The sequence below is a fragment of the Vicia villosa genome, linkage group LG4 (genome assembly GCF_029867415.1).
Source record: "Vicia villosa cultivar HV-30 ecotype Madison, WI linkage group LG4, Vvil1.0, whole genome shotgun sequence".
In the NCBI taxonomy this organism is placed as follows: Eukaryota; Viridiplantae; Streptophyta; class Magnoliopsida; order Fabales; family Fabaceae; genus Vicia; species Vicia villosa.
Window position 1 is genome coordinate 186,855,608 of NC_081183.1, and position 18,485 is coordinate 186,874,092.

An 18,485-nucleotide genomic window follows, 5' to 3' on the forward strand; every position below is an offset into this window, starting at 1 on the left:
GAATTGGTAAAATCGCGTGCTCGCCGCCGTGTCTTCAACACTGTATTCCTCAAAGCGTCGAACACGCATAAATACCTACAAAAAGACAACAAAACTATCAAACGGTATATATATTTACACGAAAACGTAACAAAACACAAACGATACAAATATACACAAAAACGGGGAATTATTCAAACGGTATTAACAAAAAGTATCGATAAGTGCCACTATTTACAAACACAAAATAACTACATTTTGGCACTTAACAACTCTCCCCAACTTGAATTTGTTTGTCCTCAAGCAAGGCCAAACACTCAAATCGCAAAAAGTAAAAATCCAAAGAATCAAGAATCAACAAAGTTTAGAAAAACGAAACAATTGTACGGTTCAAACAAAAACGTACCAACAAAGTAAATACTTACCACAATCCTACAACGACAACATGAAAAAGAAACGAATCCGAAGTACAAAAATCATACAAAACATTCTAAAACAAAACAAGCTAAATCACGAATCACGCCTAGCAAAAATTCATCGGTAGATGAAAAACACCGAAAGGTGAGGACTTTGACACACACCCGACAAACTTGCAAACAATAGACAAAATTATGCGTTCATCCAAAAATAGTATCGAAAACGCAACGGCACGAATCACAAGGGCTTTAAAGGTTGTAATGTGGCTTGGTTAACAAACAAGTGATAAGTCCTAAAGCTAACCGAAACAAAAACTTGCCTAAACCTAAGGGAGTAATTACTTCCACAAAGTTTCAAACAATATAATTTCAATCAAACTTTTTCTTCCTCACATGTTTCACACCAAACACAATACGTATTAACACAAATCTTATTCCAAACTCTTTTTGTTCTTTTCTTTTTCCATTTTTTTTTCTTTTTTCTTTCTTTTTCTTTTCTTTCTTTTTCACAATTTTTTTTCTTTTTTCTTTTTTCTTTTCACAACCTCACACCAACCACAATATAAGTAAGCAAGCATCCTCTCCCCAACTTGAATACAACTATCATCATAATAAGAATACTCCCTACTTTCTAAGGCAAGGTAAAAATTCAAACTATAAATCATAGTTGAGGGTTCAAGAAAACAAAGAATCAACATCCACACACAAATGAAAACCAAACGCTCATAGACAAGAATTAAGCAAAAACAATATGGATATTGACAAAAAGGCTCAAAGGGGGTTACTAATGGTCACACACTCACAAGGTGAATTGATATTTGGCTATGGTAGTTGCGCTCAAAATCAAACAAGTGCCTTGATCACTTTCGTGCATTCACAAAATCAATACAAACGAAAGATTAAACATAATAATATCCAGTTAAAACAAGAAATGTTGGTCACTCTCATATGTACACAATAGAAAGCCACCTCACATTTATGGTAAAAAGGGGAAACTAATGTGATTCAAGTCATGAACAAGTTATGCAAAAAGAGTAAATAATATGAAAATTGTACAAATGAAAAGTCTCCTAAACATGTTATGCTATAGAAAGCGATAAACGAGTACCTTGCTATGTACAAATTCGAACAATCATTACCGCACAATTGGCATGTTGAATCAATCAAAATTGAAGAATTACCAAATGCGACTTCAAGTAATCGAGCCAAAATTTGAGTCTAAACAACAACAAAATAAATTAACACATATTACTAATAATTACTACACTATAAGGCCTTGGTGGAAGTGGGAAAAAAGGCGAGCCAAGTGAACAATTAAAAAGAGTTCACTGGCCGAAACTCCCAGGCCGCGCTAAGCGCGGTGAGCGCGCTACACCAGAAAAACCAGAAAACCAGAATTTCCAATGCAACCTCCACTTACCACCTACACTACTCATTTACAGAAAAACAGAAAAATAAAAGCGTTGGGGTGCCTCCCAACAAGCGTTTGTTTTACGTCGTTAGCTCGGCGCCTTTTATTGTCTCGCGAATGGCAAGTGACTTCCTCGCAACAAGTCAATGCTTTCGCCTCAAACGCAACATAAAGAAAGCGACCTGACCAAACACTTAACAAACAAATCAAAAGCAAAAGTATATACAAGTATGTGTAAAAACACAAATATACATAAAACACAATATTTACAAAATCCTTAATTGGCTAAACAAATTGAAAAATGAAGATTTAGAATTTACGAACTATTCGAGTTCAATTTGTTTAGCCAACTTCACCTTGCTAAATAGCAAAAGTAAAGAGGAACAAAATCAAACACACAAACATGTACAAGTATGAACACATAAACATGTATAAATATACAAAAACACACAAGTATGGGAATATGCACAAAATATACGCTATGGACATATTTACGAAACTTAAAACACAAAACCATCGCAATGCGATTAATCTCAAAACCAATCCCCAGCAACGGCGCCATTTTGTTGAAGCGGTAAAGCGGCAAGCAACAAAAGATTTGGAAATATTTATCCGGGAATTATCGTGTCCACAGAGATTGGTTGAGAAAAACTGCTGTTCGACTATCTCGCGTTCTATGTTTCATGATTTGGGGTGCGGAAAGGTAAATGCGGGAAAAGTAAATAAAAGCAGATAAACATTCTCAATAGTCTAAGAGAAAGAGTTATGGAATTGTATTTCGTTCTACCCGTCTAATACTTAAATCCGAAGATCTATCGCTCGACACTCACAATACGCATCAACATCACTGGGCATCAATCGAGACGCCACATCGGTGCCCATGTCTGCAACACCGACGAAAGCTCAACCACACTATTCACATCAGCGATTTCTCCACCGACACAAACAACACGGAGGCATTAAACTCGATACCCACTATGATTGTTAGCCCTAAATCCATGTCTGCAATCCAGAAACTAACAGTTATCATTCCTAATCAAGATCTATGATGCCCATGTCTACAACACCACAAATCCAGAGCATTTAAGCAAAAAGATCAAGAACAACAACAATGATGATTTGTAAAGCAAATATATAAACGATCCCAAGATCCACAAATATACATACAATAAGAGTAGAAATATACATACAACACCCACCATTGGAATGAAACAAAGGGAAGAGAGAAGATGAATCGGAAAGATCTCATCGGTACAATGGAATCGAGACAGATCCATGATCAATCCACATGGTGTAGCATCCAATGGTGTTTCCTCAAGCTCTAAACTACCAAAAATGGATCAGAGCTCAACTTGTCAAGAAGAGATGATAAAAAACCTAAAAAATATGATTTTACAACATATATACAAAAACTGAAGTCGCAGACCGCGCTAAGCGCACCCACCGCGCTAAGCGCGCCCACCGCGCTAAGCGGGCTGTTTTTTATTGGTCTTAAACCGCCAGACCGCGCTTAGCGCCAAAAACCCGTGCTAAGCGCCAAACTTTCTGCCAAACTTGTCAAAAATGCTCCCAGACCGCGCTTAGCGCGGTCAAGCCCGCTCAACAGAAAAATGAAATCTTATTTTGGCCATATCTTGAGAACCGTAACTCCGATTTGCGCCCGGTTTGAAGCGTTGGAAAACTTATTCCATGCTCTATCTAAAAATGAATAAATATCAATGAAACTGATGATTTTTCTCATATTTGTTTTGAGCGTTATCCGCCGATGAATTGGTAAAATCGCGTGCTCGCCGCCGTGTCTTCAACACTTTATTCCACAAAGCATCGAACACGCATAAATACCTACAAAAAGACAACAAAACTATCAAACGGTATATATATTTACACGAAAACGTAACAAAACACAAACGATACAAATATACACAAAAACGGGGAATTATTCAAACGGTATTAACAAAAAGTATCGATAAGTGCCACTATTTACAAACAGAAAATAACTACATTTTGGCACCTAACAGTTTATAAATGTTATTTGTGTTGTTTGATCGGTTGAGAAATCGTTGGTTGAAGAATACGACAAAACTTGCTATATCATTTCGGGCTCGGACGGTATAGACGAACAATATGTGATAATATTGATTTGTAATGAGTTCATATGCATGATTATTGGGAAACATACAAATTAGGTTGACGAAATCAAGTCTTGATACGTTTTTACATCTTTAGAACCTTCCAAATTTACTCTTTGCTACTAAAAACTTGTGAATGAACTTTGATAAATCAAAACCCAAACTCTAGCTCACGACACTATAAACTATAGAATGGCGGTAATATTTCATCAATCCTTGTGAAAACGATAATTAAAAAGTACTCCAATATACTTTCAACACCCTGCCCGTATTTTAATATTATAATTTTAATTTTTTTTAAAAAATATAATAAATAAAAGATACATAACATTATCATAAACTTAATTAATTAATATTTAAAATATTCATCAAATCAACATCTATATAAATTTGTAATAACACTGTTGTATTGAGTGTTTTATTTGTAATAACACTATTGTATTGAATGTTTTGGCTTCTAGTCAAGTGTATCCAACCCTTGTACGCCTCTCCAACAAAGAACAGTGTATGAAAGCATTACGCCACTTTATTTATTTTATTCTGAGATACAGTCAAACCCATGTGGCCGGTAGCGACCATTGAATCCAAGTCCTCCTTCCTTGGTACTAGAAGTAATTACCAAACGTGCTTTTTCATTTCATTTTCACATCTATATAAAATCGCTTTTAATTCCACCGCGCTTTTCCCTTCCATTAATCACACCCAACGAATATTCCCTTCCCTTCCCTTTTGTTCTTTCCATTCCCTCTCGCTTTCTCCCCCATTTCATTCCAATCGAATCAACCATACGAATTACAAGAACTCTCAAATGAAGAACGATTGGTTACCATGGATGGATTCAGATCCTGACCTATTCCCATTACAACCATTCCTCAACAATTTCCTACAATCCTTTTTACAAAACTCTACAACTTTCTACGTTCCAGGAACTTCCGCAATCGAAGAGACCTTTGGCCGCGTTTCCAAATTCGCCGGCGCGGTCTTGTTTTGGGTTTCCGGCGCTGGATCGAGCGCGTGCGGTGGTTCTCTTCGATTTGGAGGCGGTTCTGGTAATGTGAATATGAATATGAGGGTTAAGCCTGTGATTGGTAATAATGTGGCTGGGTTTGGGTTTCCTTTTGGTTTTAAATCGAAAAAGAAATCCTCTGAACGTGTGAGTTTGGGGAAGGTTTCGAGTTTTGTGGTTAAGTTGTTTTGGAGAGAAGCTAAAAGGATTCAATCGTATCCTGTTTTGTCGATTGCCGCGGCATTGGTGCCGCCAATTCAAAACTTGTATGTCACATAAACTAATATTATTATTATAGTTTGATTTTTGAAATATTGTTAGGATTGTTATGATGGTGAAATGTGATCACATGTTTTTCCTTTTTCTTATTGTGTTTTAATTTTGCTTCTAGGTCATCAAATCTACTGTCTGGGCCATTGCAGGATACTGATGATGTACAAACGCATGGGGGCATGGACCAAGTGCCTAAGGACGTTGAACGCCGAGGATGTCCTCGCCTATCAATTTCCGAGTTGAACCTAGCAAACTCTACCGTGGAGGCTAAAACTGGCATTGAATTTCCTGTGGTTCTGGATAATTTATCAACTGGAGAGCAGAATTCCCGCTCTGACTCGGAGGTTAATATCTATTTTACTGTTTTTCTTTTCTGGCTCTTCTAGCCCTTTCCACACTAGTTTTGAGTTTTAGTTAGATACTTTTGCTAGGTTCTTGTTTGTTTGCTTGCTGCCTATTGGTTATTTCTGCTTATCAAATACATTGTTGATTAAGAATTTGTTTAGCTAGTGTGTTGGAGTGAAAACATTGAAATGAGAGATAAAGAAAGTGAAGGTAATTATTTGATTGATTTTATAAGAAAAGGAACAGTGAAAATTTAGAAAAGAAAAATATACGTAAAGAAGAAAAGAGAGAAGATACAGGTAATACCATGTTTTGGAAAAGATGGTATTGTGGACAGAAATAGAGTGAACAATGATTTGAGAAGGAACTGAAGTTTACTGAGTCTCAAAATGACTTATATATTAGAAGAGAGCTAACAAATTCATAATCATGTAACTAGTCACCGGCTAACTAATTACCAGATAAACAAACTCAACCATTCATACTAAATAGCTACTGAGAAATGAGTTACAATATAGTTATTACTTAATAGGCAGGAAGAGAATAATTTCTGGCATAACATGTGGTTATTTGGTAACTAATAGTATTAGTTTTTCATATCTTATTTAATTATATTCATCTGCTTATTACTACATCATGTGTTTGAAATTTCCAATACTTACGTTTGTTTTCACATAATTAATCATTTAAATTTGCATCAGGTCCTTGTTGGAACGGGATCTAGAACCATGACAATCGTTAAAATTAAGTCGTTGAAGATCTATGCTTTTGGATTTTGTAAGTTTTTCTCTATACTTGAATATCTATATCTTTTGAAGAGAAAAAGAAACATTATAGATTCTTGTTTGTGTAATGTTAGCATAAGTTCTCCTTTTCATTGAGTCACTCTTGGTTGTTATTTAACAGATGTTCATCCAAACTCCCTCTGTGAGAAGTTGGGCCCAAAATATGCATCAATTTCTGCAGATGAACTGAATGACCATAGTGATTTCTACCAAGATCTTCTCAGGTTTCAAACATCTTATGCTATTATATTTATGTGTCATGCCTAAATTATTATTTAATGCAAGTGTTTTTCTTGGTGGTGATACCCGATCATATGCAGTATTATAAAAAATACACGAGATAACTTTGTGGATTTTTATGAAAATTCCTAGGTGTTATAAAAAATAGGGTTGAATTAATGATTAAATATCCACAAGCAGGACTTGGCTAAATAATGTCTAGTGAGATTGATGAACTTTTTGATGGAACTTTTGGGGTTTTTACTTATGCAGGGAAGATATCAGTATGACTGTTAGGCTCGTCGTAAATTGCAAAGGGATGAAAATTAACAGCGTGAAAAAGTAAGTGTTTTTATTCTCAAGTTACATAAATGTTTCATTGATTCTATATTTATATTTTACCCTTTCCTTGTCGTAAATTGCAAAGGCATTAAAATTAACAGCGTGAAATAGTACATTTTTTTTCAAGTTACATAAATTTTTCTTTGATTTTTAAATTTATATTTTTTTTTTACCCTTTTCTGGCTGTGCTCTATTCCTTATAATTTGATAAACTTTATTTTATCTAGAAAAAAATCTTGAGTATGCTAGTATTTAGTTTTCAAACATTACCTTGGAATACTTTGGTTTAGATTTGTCTAATTTTTAGAACCGATATTTCAGAATTCGGAACATTAACGTCAAAATTGAGGACGTAAAGAGTAGGCCAGCTGATAGAGTTTGAGTGAACAACAGAATGAGAATGTATTAGAAATTGAAGGAAATGCAGAGCCTAGGCTCCTAACAACAGACACTAAACCAGAGCAACCGCTTCCAAGAGAAAGGAATTTCTCTTTCTAAGAGTTCACAAAATGCATAATTGACCATCCATTATTCCCCTCAGTCCTTATAACCACGTTCTGCCCTACTAACTAACTTGACTACTCCATATTCTCTTCCCTTTCTCATTTTTTTCTTACCGACATGCACCTTCCCACTCCCTGAGCCTATTAGAAGCAATGCCCTCATTCTGACGCAGTACTCTATGACCTGCTTTTCTAATGCCATGCTGCAGCCTTGGCTAGAGATGTTTGGCATATACATTTGATTTGCAGCCTTGGCATAGAGATGTTTGGCATATGCATTTGATTTGCAGCCTTGGCTTAGAGATGTTTGGCATATATATTTGATTTATAAAATTAAAATTTAAAATTGCCTGTAGGAAACTGATATATCTTTTTCTCTTCATTCCAGTGCTTTTGAGAAATCACTTAGAGCTCGACTAGCTAAGGTACTTTACCTCTTGAAAAATCGTTTTTCAACGCTTTTAAACTGGATTATTAGTTCTTACTTTCTTTTCCCAACTTTTGGTTAGACAAATCCATCTGCTGACTTTGATTGCCTTTGGACATTTGGTTCATACTTTACGGAGAATATCCCGATACCATTGGTAATTAATCTTCGAACATGTTTCTTGTAATAATACTAAATAATTAATCATGTTCATATAGTTACATTAGCTGTACTGCAATGTTGCAGGGAACAGTAATTGAATTTAAACGAACAGTTAATGGGCGTCTGATTACTGAAAGTAAGTAATGTTTTTTACTGGCATTAAATTGATCTGCATTCTCTGTGATATTATTGAAGGCATGCATATTTCTTTGTAGTATTCTTTGTCTGTATCGGTATATCATGTAATCATGTATATTATTGAGAAATGAGAAAGTGTTCACAACTGAAAATATTCTGATATTATTACTTTTTAACTGTACAGTTGGTGGCAGTTACGTTGGAAGTGTCCAAAGCAAAGATATGTGTCGTAAGTCATACTCAAACTTATGTATTATTTGAATTCCTCTATTTCTCTTATAAACTCTAGAGTATCAAACTGAACAGGTTCAATGTCCTAAAACTTGTAGGGGCTTTCTTTGACATGTACATTGGAGATAGTCCTGTGTGCGAACAAACCAAGAAAGAGATTGGCATGAACATCGCAAATATTATTAGGAGTTGTTGAAACAATTCTTTTCCTTTCCAATTGTCCTGATTTTTAGAATGGACAATTGGAGAATGGCATAGCATCCAAACCTATAGCAGAAGCAGTTGTTTCATAAATTTGATTTCAATCTGCCTTAAAATTGGTCGGAGTTCCTTTTCAAGGTTTGTCCTTTGAATCATAGAAATCATTAGGATAGCTCAAGTTAGATTATTGTTAGAAGTCTTCTCTGTTCCTATTGATGATGATACGCATCTCTTTGATGCCTCTATCCTTGTTAGATGTATAATCTTATTTTTGAGAACGAAAGGCAAAAAAATACAGATTAGAATATTAATGTGAGTTTGCTCTAGGTTAGATTTTTTTATGAATTTAGTTAAATAACATCTATTTAAATAATAAATATGAAGTCTGTTTGTAAGGTTTTTTATTATATGGCTAGGGGATACCCTTCCCTATTCACAAGGTATCGACCTAATGTGTTAAAAAGTAAGTCACTGAGTAGTTTTTAGTTGGTGTCATTTCTTTGGATCTTTGCTCTCTTTGTTTACTGAAAAATATCTTGTGTATGTATGAAATGTATGAATGTATACACGGGTCTCAAAGATCACGAGAAGCAAGTTAAGTAATGTAAACTAAAATATCATGTTTTCAAAAAAAATTATGTACTGTTAACATGACTTGGTGGGTTGCATTATGTGTGTGAGGAATGAGGCTGAAGGTGGATTCTAGGCAAATGTATATGTGTATACAATTTAAGTATTTGCCCACATCATGTCTATAGAAGCTATGAACTCACAATTTTTGTTACAATTTGTACAACTTAAGTATTTGCCCACATAATTCAAAAAAAAAAAAAAAAGTATTTGCCCACATCATGTCTATAGAAGGTAGTCATGAACTCATAATTTTTGTTATAATTTGTACAATTTATGTTTGTTCACATCATGTTTATAGAAGTTAGTCTTGAACTCACAATTTTTGTTACAATGTGAAACTGATTGGTTGTTGTAGCAATAGAAACAAAGGAAATGATTGTAATCTATTGATATACCATATACGGGTATATGGAGAATGGAAGTGTTTGTTTGGGATTGTTACATGGAAATGCTCTCAAGTTAAAGAGAAACCTTGATTAGGAGACTCCAATACCAGCTTCTATTTGCTTGATAAAGAACCGGTCCAAAACCTTGTACCTCATATTTGGTTTGGGTATTAGCTTTTAAAATTTTCCGTTAGGCTGTAAAAAATGTTCGTTAGACTGTAAAAAAGGTTCGTGGAAATATACTAAACTAGCAAAACCATGCTAAGCGTGTGATTCTGTCATGAAAAAAATTGATTATGAGTGAACGAATTTTGTAAAATTGATTCTAAATAAAGTGAGTTGAAAATAAAGTAATTATGTCAGGAGAAATTTTTGCAAAAGTGAATTAAACAGTGATTTTAGCTTTGAATTTTGTTGGAGCGAAAATTATTCCACGAACCTTGTGAAACATTTTAAAATTAAGGTATTTTATTTTTTTGACGAAATCACTTTAAACAAGAAAAAAATCACACTTGAAAACTATTATTTAAATTATTGACTAATTTTTAAATTCTAATTTTTTATTATAACTCGCTTTGGAAAAAATATTTGTATTTTAATATAAGTCGATTTATAATTTCAATGAATAATTAATAATATTTTTCCTATTATATTTTTAAATATTTATTATTATTATTATTATTATTATTATTATTATTATTATTTTGATAGAAAACAATCTCATTCATTAGATGAAAAAGAGAGAGTACAAACATAGAGAAAGAAAATGTGTTAGGGCATTTTCCATCCACACATTAACAACACCAATAATTAAAACTAACAAATTATGGACATCAAAAAGTTTTGAGAGGTTAGAAACCAAAAGGAAGGTACCAATCCAAAACTTTAATCCAATCAACCAAGTAAAATTCTTCCGCAAGAGACAAGTGAGTTTTGGAACCCCAATCTTTAAATCTATCCAATTACAGACCATATTTTTAGCTTTGACACTAGCTTTATCACGCTCAAATCGATTATCTAGGTTCACAATATTGATTAAACTCACAACTTGTGGATGAAACAATTGTTGACTGAAAAGAGGAGTTTTATCTGCCACATCCCTAATAAGATTCTTACTCAAAAACATATTTCCTTCATCTAAGTTTCTTTGAGGCATTTCATCAAATACCTTGAACACAAACTTAAAACAACCTAAACGTTATAACAACACACCCAACAAAATAAATCAAGCAAAAAAATAAAAAATAGAACCCACAACAAAACAAGCACAATAAAGTAAACTATTACATGAACACACACACATAAACTCCGAGCTTCCTTTTCTTCCGGTGGTGGCGGTGGCTCTGGTGGGGGTCGTTTTCCATGTCGATAACATTTTGGGGTTGCAAGCGATTGATGATTGATGGCGGACAGGGGGAGGAGTTTGATGGAGGTTGAGGAAGAAATATGTGTGGATCTAACATGGACGAGGGTTTCAAAGGAATGAAAAAAGAGGAGGAGAAACTTACAGTGGGGGAGAAACCAGGAAATTACCACCATAATGGTGATGAATAGCTCCAATGAGGGAGGAGGAACCCCTACAAGAGGAGGGGTGACACCCATCAAAAGAGGGAAACCCTAAGTTTAGAGATGAGAGAGCTTCTCTCTCTCAACATTTCTTATATTATATATAATTTTTTTCTCCTTAAATATTTATTATTATCTCTTCTTTCTATTATGTAAATTTATCTTTCACATGTGATTAAAGAGACAATTTTATAAAAACTTTCTTGATTTTTCATTTTCATATTAGAGTTATTATTTTTTTTAATATGTGTGAGTGTGAAAAGTCCAAAACGATTTATAATAAAAACGGAGCTAGTAACATTTTTGTTTTTGATATTAAATAAACTAATACCATTCTTAACCTAGCAATCACAACCTATAAAATAAGATTAATTTATAAAAATGTTAATCACAAAATTATTATTGCAATTTATACATACCTATATACAATTTTAAATATCATTAAAAATTATTAATAAATAAATAATAAATAAACAAAAACATAGTATTAGATCTTAGAAAGACAAACCCTGCAGTGTCTCACACAAATGTTTGATTTCACGGCAATGGCATCAGGGGATTCAAATCTACCACTTCAAACTCAAAGGTTGCAAATTTACCCCAAACCAAATTCTGGGGTCTCCCCCTTTTGGAGAGGTATTTCTTTCTTTCTCACGCTCTTGCTTCTCAATGAATTCCTGAATAAAAATTTAATCTTTTTGCTTTTGGGTTGCAGAAAAGTATGAAAAAGATGCTAAGCGAAATTGGGATGTTTTCTACAAGCGCCACAAGGACAAGGTTTGTGTTTTGTAACCTATTTTTTAGTTTGATTTATTTGCTAGTACTTGTAATTTGACTATAGTGATGATACTTTTCCTCAGTTTTTCAAAGACAGACATTACCTGGATAAGGAGTGGGGTGATTACTTTTCAGTGAGTTGAATGAATAATAGCTTAATTTTTAAGTTGATTTATGTTTTTTCAATGTGCTAATGAGTTAAGTAATCTTTAATTTCAGGGAGGAGGGAAGAAAGTGATTTTGGAGGTAGTATATTTGCTCATGCTATGCTCTTTCGCCTCTATGGTGTAGAACTTATAACTTTATCATATATATGATTAGTCTGATCAGTTTGACTTATTTGAGCTTATCTGACTACATAAACATTCGTGACTTTTTGGGAGATTTTATGAGAACAACTATTGTTTTTAGCTTATTTCGTTGAGCTCTCTGGGATAGTCTATAAAATAGTTTACATGAAAACGGTTTGACTTATTTTATCTTGTGTTAATATCATAAGGGCTTATGTTATAAACGCTTAATTAAGTTGTTTATCCAAACATTATGATATAAGTAACGATAAGCGTTGTTTATTGAACAGGTTGGTTGTGGAGCTGGAAATACCATCTTTCCTGTGATCGCTTCATATCCAGATGCTTTCGTTTATGCATGTGATTTCTCACCACGAGCTGTTGAATTGGTTAAGGTTGAAAACCTGCTTTATCTAAACTTAAACTCTCTGTCATATCATCATCTGCTTGTTGTATATGTTGCATAGTGACTTGACTTGGCCGTATGCTTTTTGATTCAATCTTGATCTATTCTTGTTTTTGTTTACATAGATCTAATTAGAACAAATTCACGTTCCTTATTGCAGGCGCATGAAGACTATAAGGAATCCCATGTCCACGCTTTTGTCTCTGATTTGACAGCTGATGATCTATGCAAAGAGATCAGTCCATCTTCTGTTGATATCGTTACAATGGTATCTGAAATTCTGCATGACAGATATAGCTTATAGCTTATGTTTACAGTTTATGTAGAATGATTATGTGATCGCATTACTTTAGTATGTTTGAGACTATCATGTTCTACGAAGCACTGACACAAACACATACACGATACTGACACATTCAGACAACAGACACACTTTCAATCTATAGTGTTAGTTATGAATAGATAACTTTCTTGCCATATTTCAAATAACTTCTGTTTTACTATTATTGAATATTACTTATGACTCTTAGTTAATTACCTGACATGGTAAGCAGATATTTATGTTATCTGCAGTGTCTCCGGAAAAGATGCCTCTAGTTTTGCAGAATATTAGAAAAGTTATCAAGGTAAGAAATCGTTACATTTAGTACTGTGAATTCGTAATAATTTTTTCTCAAACCTTGCTAGATAACTTGTTCATGTGTGATGATAATAATACCCTTTCTTCGTTTACAGCCAAATGGATATGTGCTGCTGCGTGACTATGCTACCGGTGACCTTGCTCAGGTTGATTTTATCATATCTTTTCTTTTTAACTCTTCTACTAGAAAGCAGACAAGTTCTCGATTATTATCCAGATCATGATTTGTATAATGATTTTTATGTGATATAGGAGAGATTCTCCGGCAAGGATCAAAAGATAAGCGATAACTTTTATGTTAGAGGCGACGGCACTGTAAGTTTTCAGTTTTGTCCATAATATCTTAGTTCACATGTGAGTTTCTTGTTTTCTAATGTAATACTCCTTTTTGTTTTGTATTCAGCGCGCTTACTATTTTTCAAATGAGTTCTTGACAAATTTATTCGAAGAAAATGGTTTTGATGTTCACGAACTTGACGTATGCTGCAAAGAAGTTGAGAACCGCTCAAGGGAGTTGATAATGAAACGGTAATACTTTGTACTTCAAGTCCGTTTTTGTTCGATGAATCATGAGATTATAGCTTTATGAGTTGTCTTTTTTATTTTTCTTCGTTGTTTGGTGGTTTCAGGCGTTGGATCCAAGGTGTTTTTCGTGTTTCAGATGGTTCCGTCTCTTCTGCTAGTAAAGAAGCGGAGGCCAATCATCTTGATAGTGATAACAATATTGGCACGGAAATCGATCAAAATAATTATGATAGTTTAACCGACGCTGTTATTGACATGTCCGAGGGAGTTGCGGCTGACATGTTTGGCGTCTTGCCTTCCGACGAGTATGAGATTATTGAGATCAAACTTAGAGGCTGGAATTTCAAGATTAACTTACTCTCAAAAGAGTACCAACACACCTGCAAATCAACTGGTTTGATGCTGTGGGAATCGGCCCAATTAATGGCTTCCGTCCTTGCCGAAAATCCCAACATTGTTGCAGGAAAAAGGGTCTTGGAGTTAGGGTGCGGCAGTGGCGGAATCTGCTCTATGATTGCTTCTAGACACTCCGATCAAGTAGTTGCTACTGACGGAGATGATTTCGCACTTGACTTATTAGCCAAAAACGTTGCATCGAATATCGAATCGCCACTTCTGACTAAACTAACTACGAAAAAACTCAAATGGGGAAACAAAGATCACATAGAAAGCATACAGAAATTGAGTAACGGAGGGTTCGATGTCATCATTGGCACCGATGTTACGTATGTTCACGAAGCCATATTGCCTTTGTTTGCAACTGCAAAAGAACTTATTGCTTGCAGTGAAAGTAACAAAGACGATAATGTTCCTGCACTTATTCTTTGCCATATCTTTCGCCGTGTTGACGAACCAACATTGCTATCAGCTGCTGCGCAATTCGGGTTTAGATTAGTAGACAGGTGGCCTACTACTGGAAATTCGACGGAAACATCGAGAAGCATTATTGATAATTGGTTTGTGGAGAATGACTTAAAGGATGATCTTCCTAGTGCAGCATTAAACATCTTGCTCTTTTGCAAAGATTGAAATCAAATTTTGTACTCTAGCTTGAAGAACTAATGCAAGGTGTTTTGTTGATTTTTGTTACAATACAAAATGAGTAGTAGAATGATTTTTCCATGTTAATTCATTGTAGTACTTCACATTCCATTCCATTTAAGCTCATTGGTAGAAGTTATTTGTAGCATCCCATCCTGTAATGGTGTTACAAATTCTGTGTTTTAATTGAAGCTGTATTTTCATATTTCATTGAGTTGCTCCCTACTTTGGGGGTGCTACTCATTATCATCATCTTATATTATTGTTGAATTTGAAAAGCTTGATTTTGCAAAAGCTAAATATAGTCTTACTTTAAAATCATCTAAAAGTTTATTGCATTATAAAAAATGGCTAGGGATGGAAATTTCAAAATGAAAAAATAAAAAAATAAAAAAAATGGTTTTAGAAGTGAAGGACTCAAATTTAATTTTGATTAAAATTTAAAATAAAAGTGTTTTAAGCCAAGTGTTTACACTAATAAAAGTTTGATAAATTAATTAAAAAAAAAAAAACCATTTTTCAGAATAAAAAAAAGTGATAAATTCATTAAGATTAAATAGTTGTTGTTGGATAAGTCAAAATGGGCTTTAATATAGTGACAGAGAGGATCATTTGTCTTTCTAAAATAATATTTTTTATTCGAAATAATAATTCATTTTGCTGAACATTTTAATTAAAACTCATGATTGTTTAATATTTTTGTTTGTTTTTTTTTAAATTTTTGCTTTATGCGGCCTAAATAATGTTTTGTTGTGGGAAATAGAGGGGATTGAGAGTAATTGTTTTGAATTTATCTTCTTTTTCTTTTCCATCAATATTTTGAATTTGAGTACATTAAAATCTTTTTTTATTTTTTATTTTTAAACAAATGCTTGGACACAACTGGTTAGCGAGAGTTTATATTTAGGAGTAAATTTAGCTTTCAATTATTGTTTATGGAACAATGAGTAATATACTAACATTTGTTTATCCAAAATTAAAATAAATTTTTAAACATAACACTTAAATTAATTATGGTGGATGAAAAACTGAACTGATATTTACAATATTTACTACTTGAATTAAATAAATATAATTAATTAATTTAAAGTTCAATATGTAATCATAATATTTCTTTCTATTTTTCATATTGTATTGCTGTAAACAAATTAATAAGACTCACAAATTAATAAATTTATTAAAAAAACAAATAATTTCTTTTGAATGACAAATATAAATTAATTAAAGGAAAAAATATTTTTCCGCTCTTAGTTGAATCTAACATCTCCATTCTTCTTCTTCTTCTCCTCATTCCTTCAAATTCTTCATCTCTTGTTTCATTTTTTCTCATCAAACACTGCATTCAGAAGCATTTCTTGAAATGTTACTTTAATTCAACAAATCAATTAAACCAATTAAATTTATCTCTTCCACTATACCACTGAGAAATGAAAACAAGGACCACTCTACCAACACTCACTTTCTCTGCACTCAAACTGAAACATTTTATTCCATTTTTCCTATTAATTAAAAGACTAAAATGAATCCTTTATAACAAATATATCTTCATTTTCTATGACCAATAATAGCTCCAAACTGCATGCACATGTTACCATAGGATGTAGCTCACTGTATTTCATATTTACCTTTACATTACAATTTTTAACAAGTGATAAATAACTTGATGAATTGACCATAACAACCCTCTTAATTCCCACACCATTGAAGCTTCAGCTGGAGCCTGCAAAAATATTTGTAACAACAATTCTGAAAGTGTCTACAAAAAAAGAAAAAAGAAAATCCAAACCCTAATATTATATATAGTTTGGTATATGAATTCATAATCAATTGTACAAATTTAAGGATCATATTTTTATATATAATTTTTCAAATAAACTTAATCAAATATGTCAAAAATGTCATTACAAAGTATAAGAAAAAAATGCTAAAAATAAACTATTTCATATATTAAAAATGAGATCACTAAAACTGAACAGTAGCTTGGTTGACTTAAAGTATAACTATGATGAAAATTCATCAATTAATTATAAGAGTCAACCTCCATAATTATGAAAATAGATTCTGCATCTAGACTCACAAATGTGCCTCATACAGAAAAAAAAATCTTAAGTGTTTTTCTATTATAAGAAGGGACAGAAAACAAAACAGTATATAGAAAGAAAAAAAAGATGGTGATGGGGTGACAGATAGAAAGTGAGCACGCATAGCTTCAAATACGAAACATCATATAAGAAAGTACCATGTGTGCTCACTCTCTTCTGTCACCTCCCTTACCCTCAATCGAACCATAGATGCATTATTGATCAACTGCGATCTCGAGTCTTTAGATGACCTCTCTAAATTCTACAACATTGAAGCTAAGTGTTTCTTATGTATGGAACAAATGAGAAACTTGTTGTTGTCTGAGGAGATGAAGGGGGATACAAGGGTATATATAGAGCCCAAAAGATTGCATCATGTATATAAAGTATGGAAGGAATAAATGTGGGGTTTCTCTTCCATTGCTCTTTCTTAATTTATTATACAAGTTATGGGGAATAGAGAAATTAAAAAATAAGAAAAAAAAGTATATACATCCAATATAGTTCTATCCTGTCATACAATTATGCTTAGAGAATATTCATTTTTTATTTATTTTAAAAAAAAGTATGTATAAATTTTAAGTCTCTATAAAAATATCATTTTTTATTTTTAATATTTTTAAATTTTTCATTCAAACAATAATTCTAAAATGTTTTCTGTTCACAAATTTGGTCAACATTAAATTTTAAACTCTATCAAACTAAAAATGAAGTTTAATAATAGAGTTATAGTGATTAAAAATTTACATTCATGTAAATATCTAATTCTTATAAATATTTTATTTTTTATTTTTAGTTTTTTAATATAATATTATTTATGTAGTATTTAACAATGATGAATAAATTTGTTGACAGAATATATTTAAATAACAATTGTTAGGAGAAACTTTTTTATAAGACTGTAAAAATAAAATATAGTATATATTTATAATGTTTGAAAAAGTGTTTAATGTTGAACCTTGGTCATGACACTCTCCTCTCAACAATTCTACTAATTAATTAGTAGTCATAAATACAACCATAGTCACAATCTCACGGGAATGAAACCTCTCATTTTTTAATAATAAATTATTAGAAATTGAGGAGTATTATATTTATATTTTTATTGAGTTTAATGGTGATGCACTGATAGTGTAAAAAAGTTTTACACTGTCATCCAATGAGAATATATCATTCTGCCATGTCATCTCAGTAATTTAAAAATAACAGTATGACTTGGTAGGATACATGGTCGTGATTGGTTGACAGTGTAAAAGATTTTTACACTGTTAGTGCATCACCCATTTTCTCATTTTTATTAGAGATTGAATCTTAAAACTTAAATTCTTTTAATTTTTAATTTAATTAATTTAAATCTGTTGAACTATCTCTTTCATCAGAAGAATCCTCTCATCAATTTCTGTCTCTTAGTAAATTCATCGTCCATTTCCCAAGCATGTTCTCCTGAGTTCATATTATACTGTTTAAATTCATCGTCCATTTCCCAGTTACTGTATACTGAAAAGTTTAATTCCAAAGCATCTTGTAATTCTAAATATGTTGACTCCCCAATCATGTCTTGAAGCCTCTGTAA

The 18,485-nt window shown here is 32.7% G+C and overlaps 2 protein-coding genes across 3 annotated transcripts; both read left to right on the top strand.

Annotated features, from left to right (window-relative positions):
* Window positions 1-4,478: 4,478 nt before the first annotated feature.
* Window positions 4,479-8,874, top strand: LOC131596391 (fatty-acid-binding protein 2). Of its 2 annotated transcripts, XM_058869026.1 has the most exons (10): window positions 4,480-5,207; window positions 5,333-5,558; window positions 6,261-6,336; window positions 6,466-6,568; window positions 6,837-6,905; window positions 7,797-7,833; window positions 7,918-7,992; window positions 8,082-8,133; window positions 8,320-8,364; window positions 8,465-8,874. In XM_058869026.1, the coding sequence occupies exons 1-10, from the start codon at window positions 4,495-4,497 to the stop codon at window positions 8,560-8,562; spliced, it is 1,494 nt and encodes a 497-aa protein (XP_058725009.1). In that variant the 5' UTR covers window positions 4,480-4,494; the 3' UTR covers window positions 8,563-8,874. The 2 variants fall into 2 exon arrangements, with proteins under 2 accessions (XP_058725010.1, XP_058725009.1); XM_058869027.1 differs by lacking the exons at window positions 7,797-7,833; window positions 7,918-7,992; window positions 8,082-8,133; window positions 8,320-8,364; window positions 8,465-8,874 and adding an exon at window positions 7,227-7,790 and having other exon boundaries at window positions 4,479-5,207.
* Window positions 8,875-11,655: 2,781 nt separating this feature from the next.
* On the top strand, window positions 11,656-15,022 carry LOC131600552 (uncharacterized). Its single transcript, XM_058872699.1, has 11 exons — window positions 11,656-11,788; window positions 11,868-11,929; window positions 12,013-12,063; window positions 12,149-12,175; window positions 12,510-12,614; window positions 12,786-12,893; window positions 13,180-13,251; window positions 13,361-13,411; window positions 13,518-13,580; window positions 13,669-13,793; window positions 13,895-15,022. Exons 1-11 carry the CDS (start codon window positions 11,680-11,682, stop codon window positions 14,817-14,819), a joined length of 1,698 nt encoding a protein of 565 aa, XP_058728682.1. The 5' UTR covers window positions 11,656-11,679; the 3' UTR covers window positions 14,820-15,022.
* The last annotated feature ends 3,463 nt before the right edge of the window (window positions 15,023-18,485 follow it).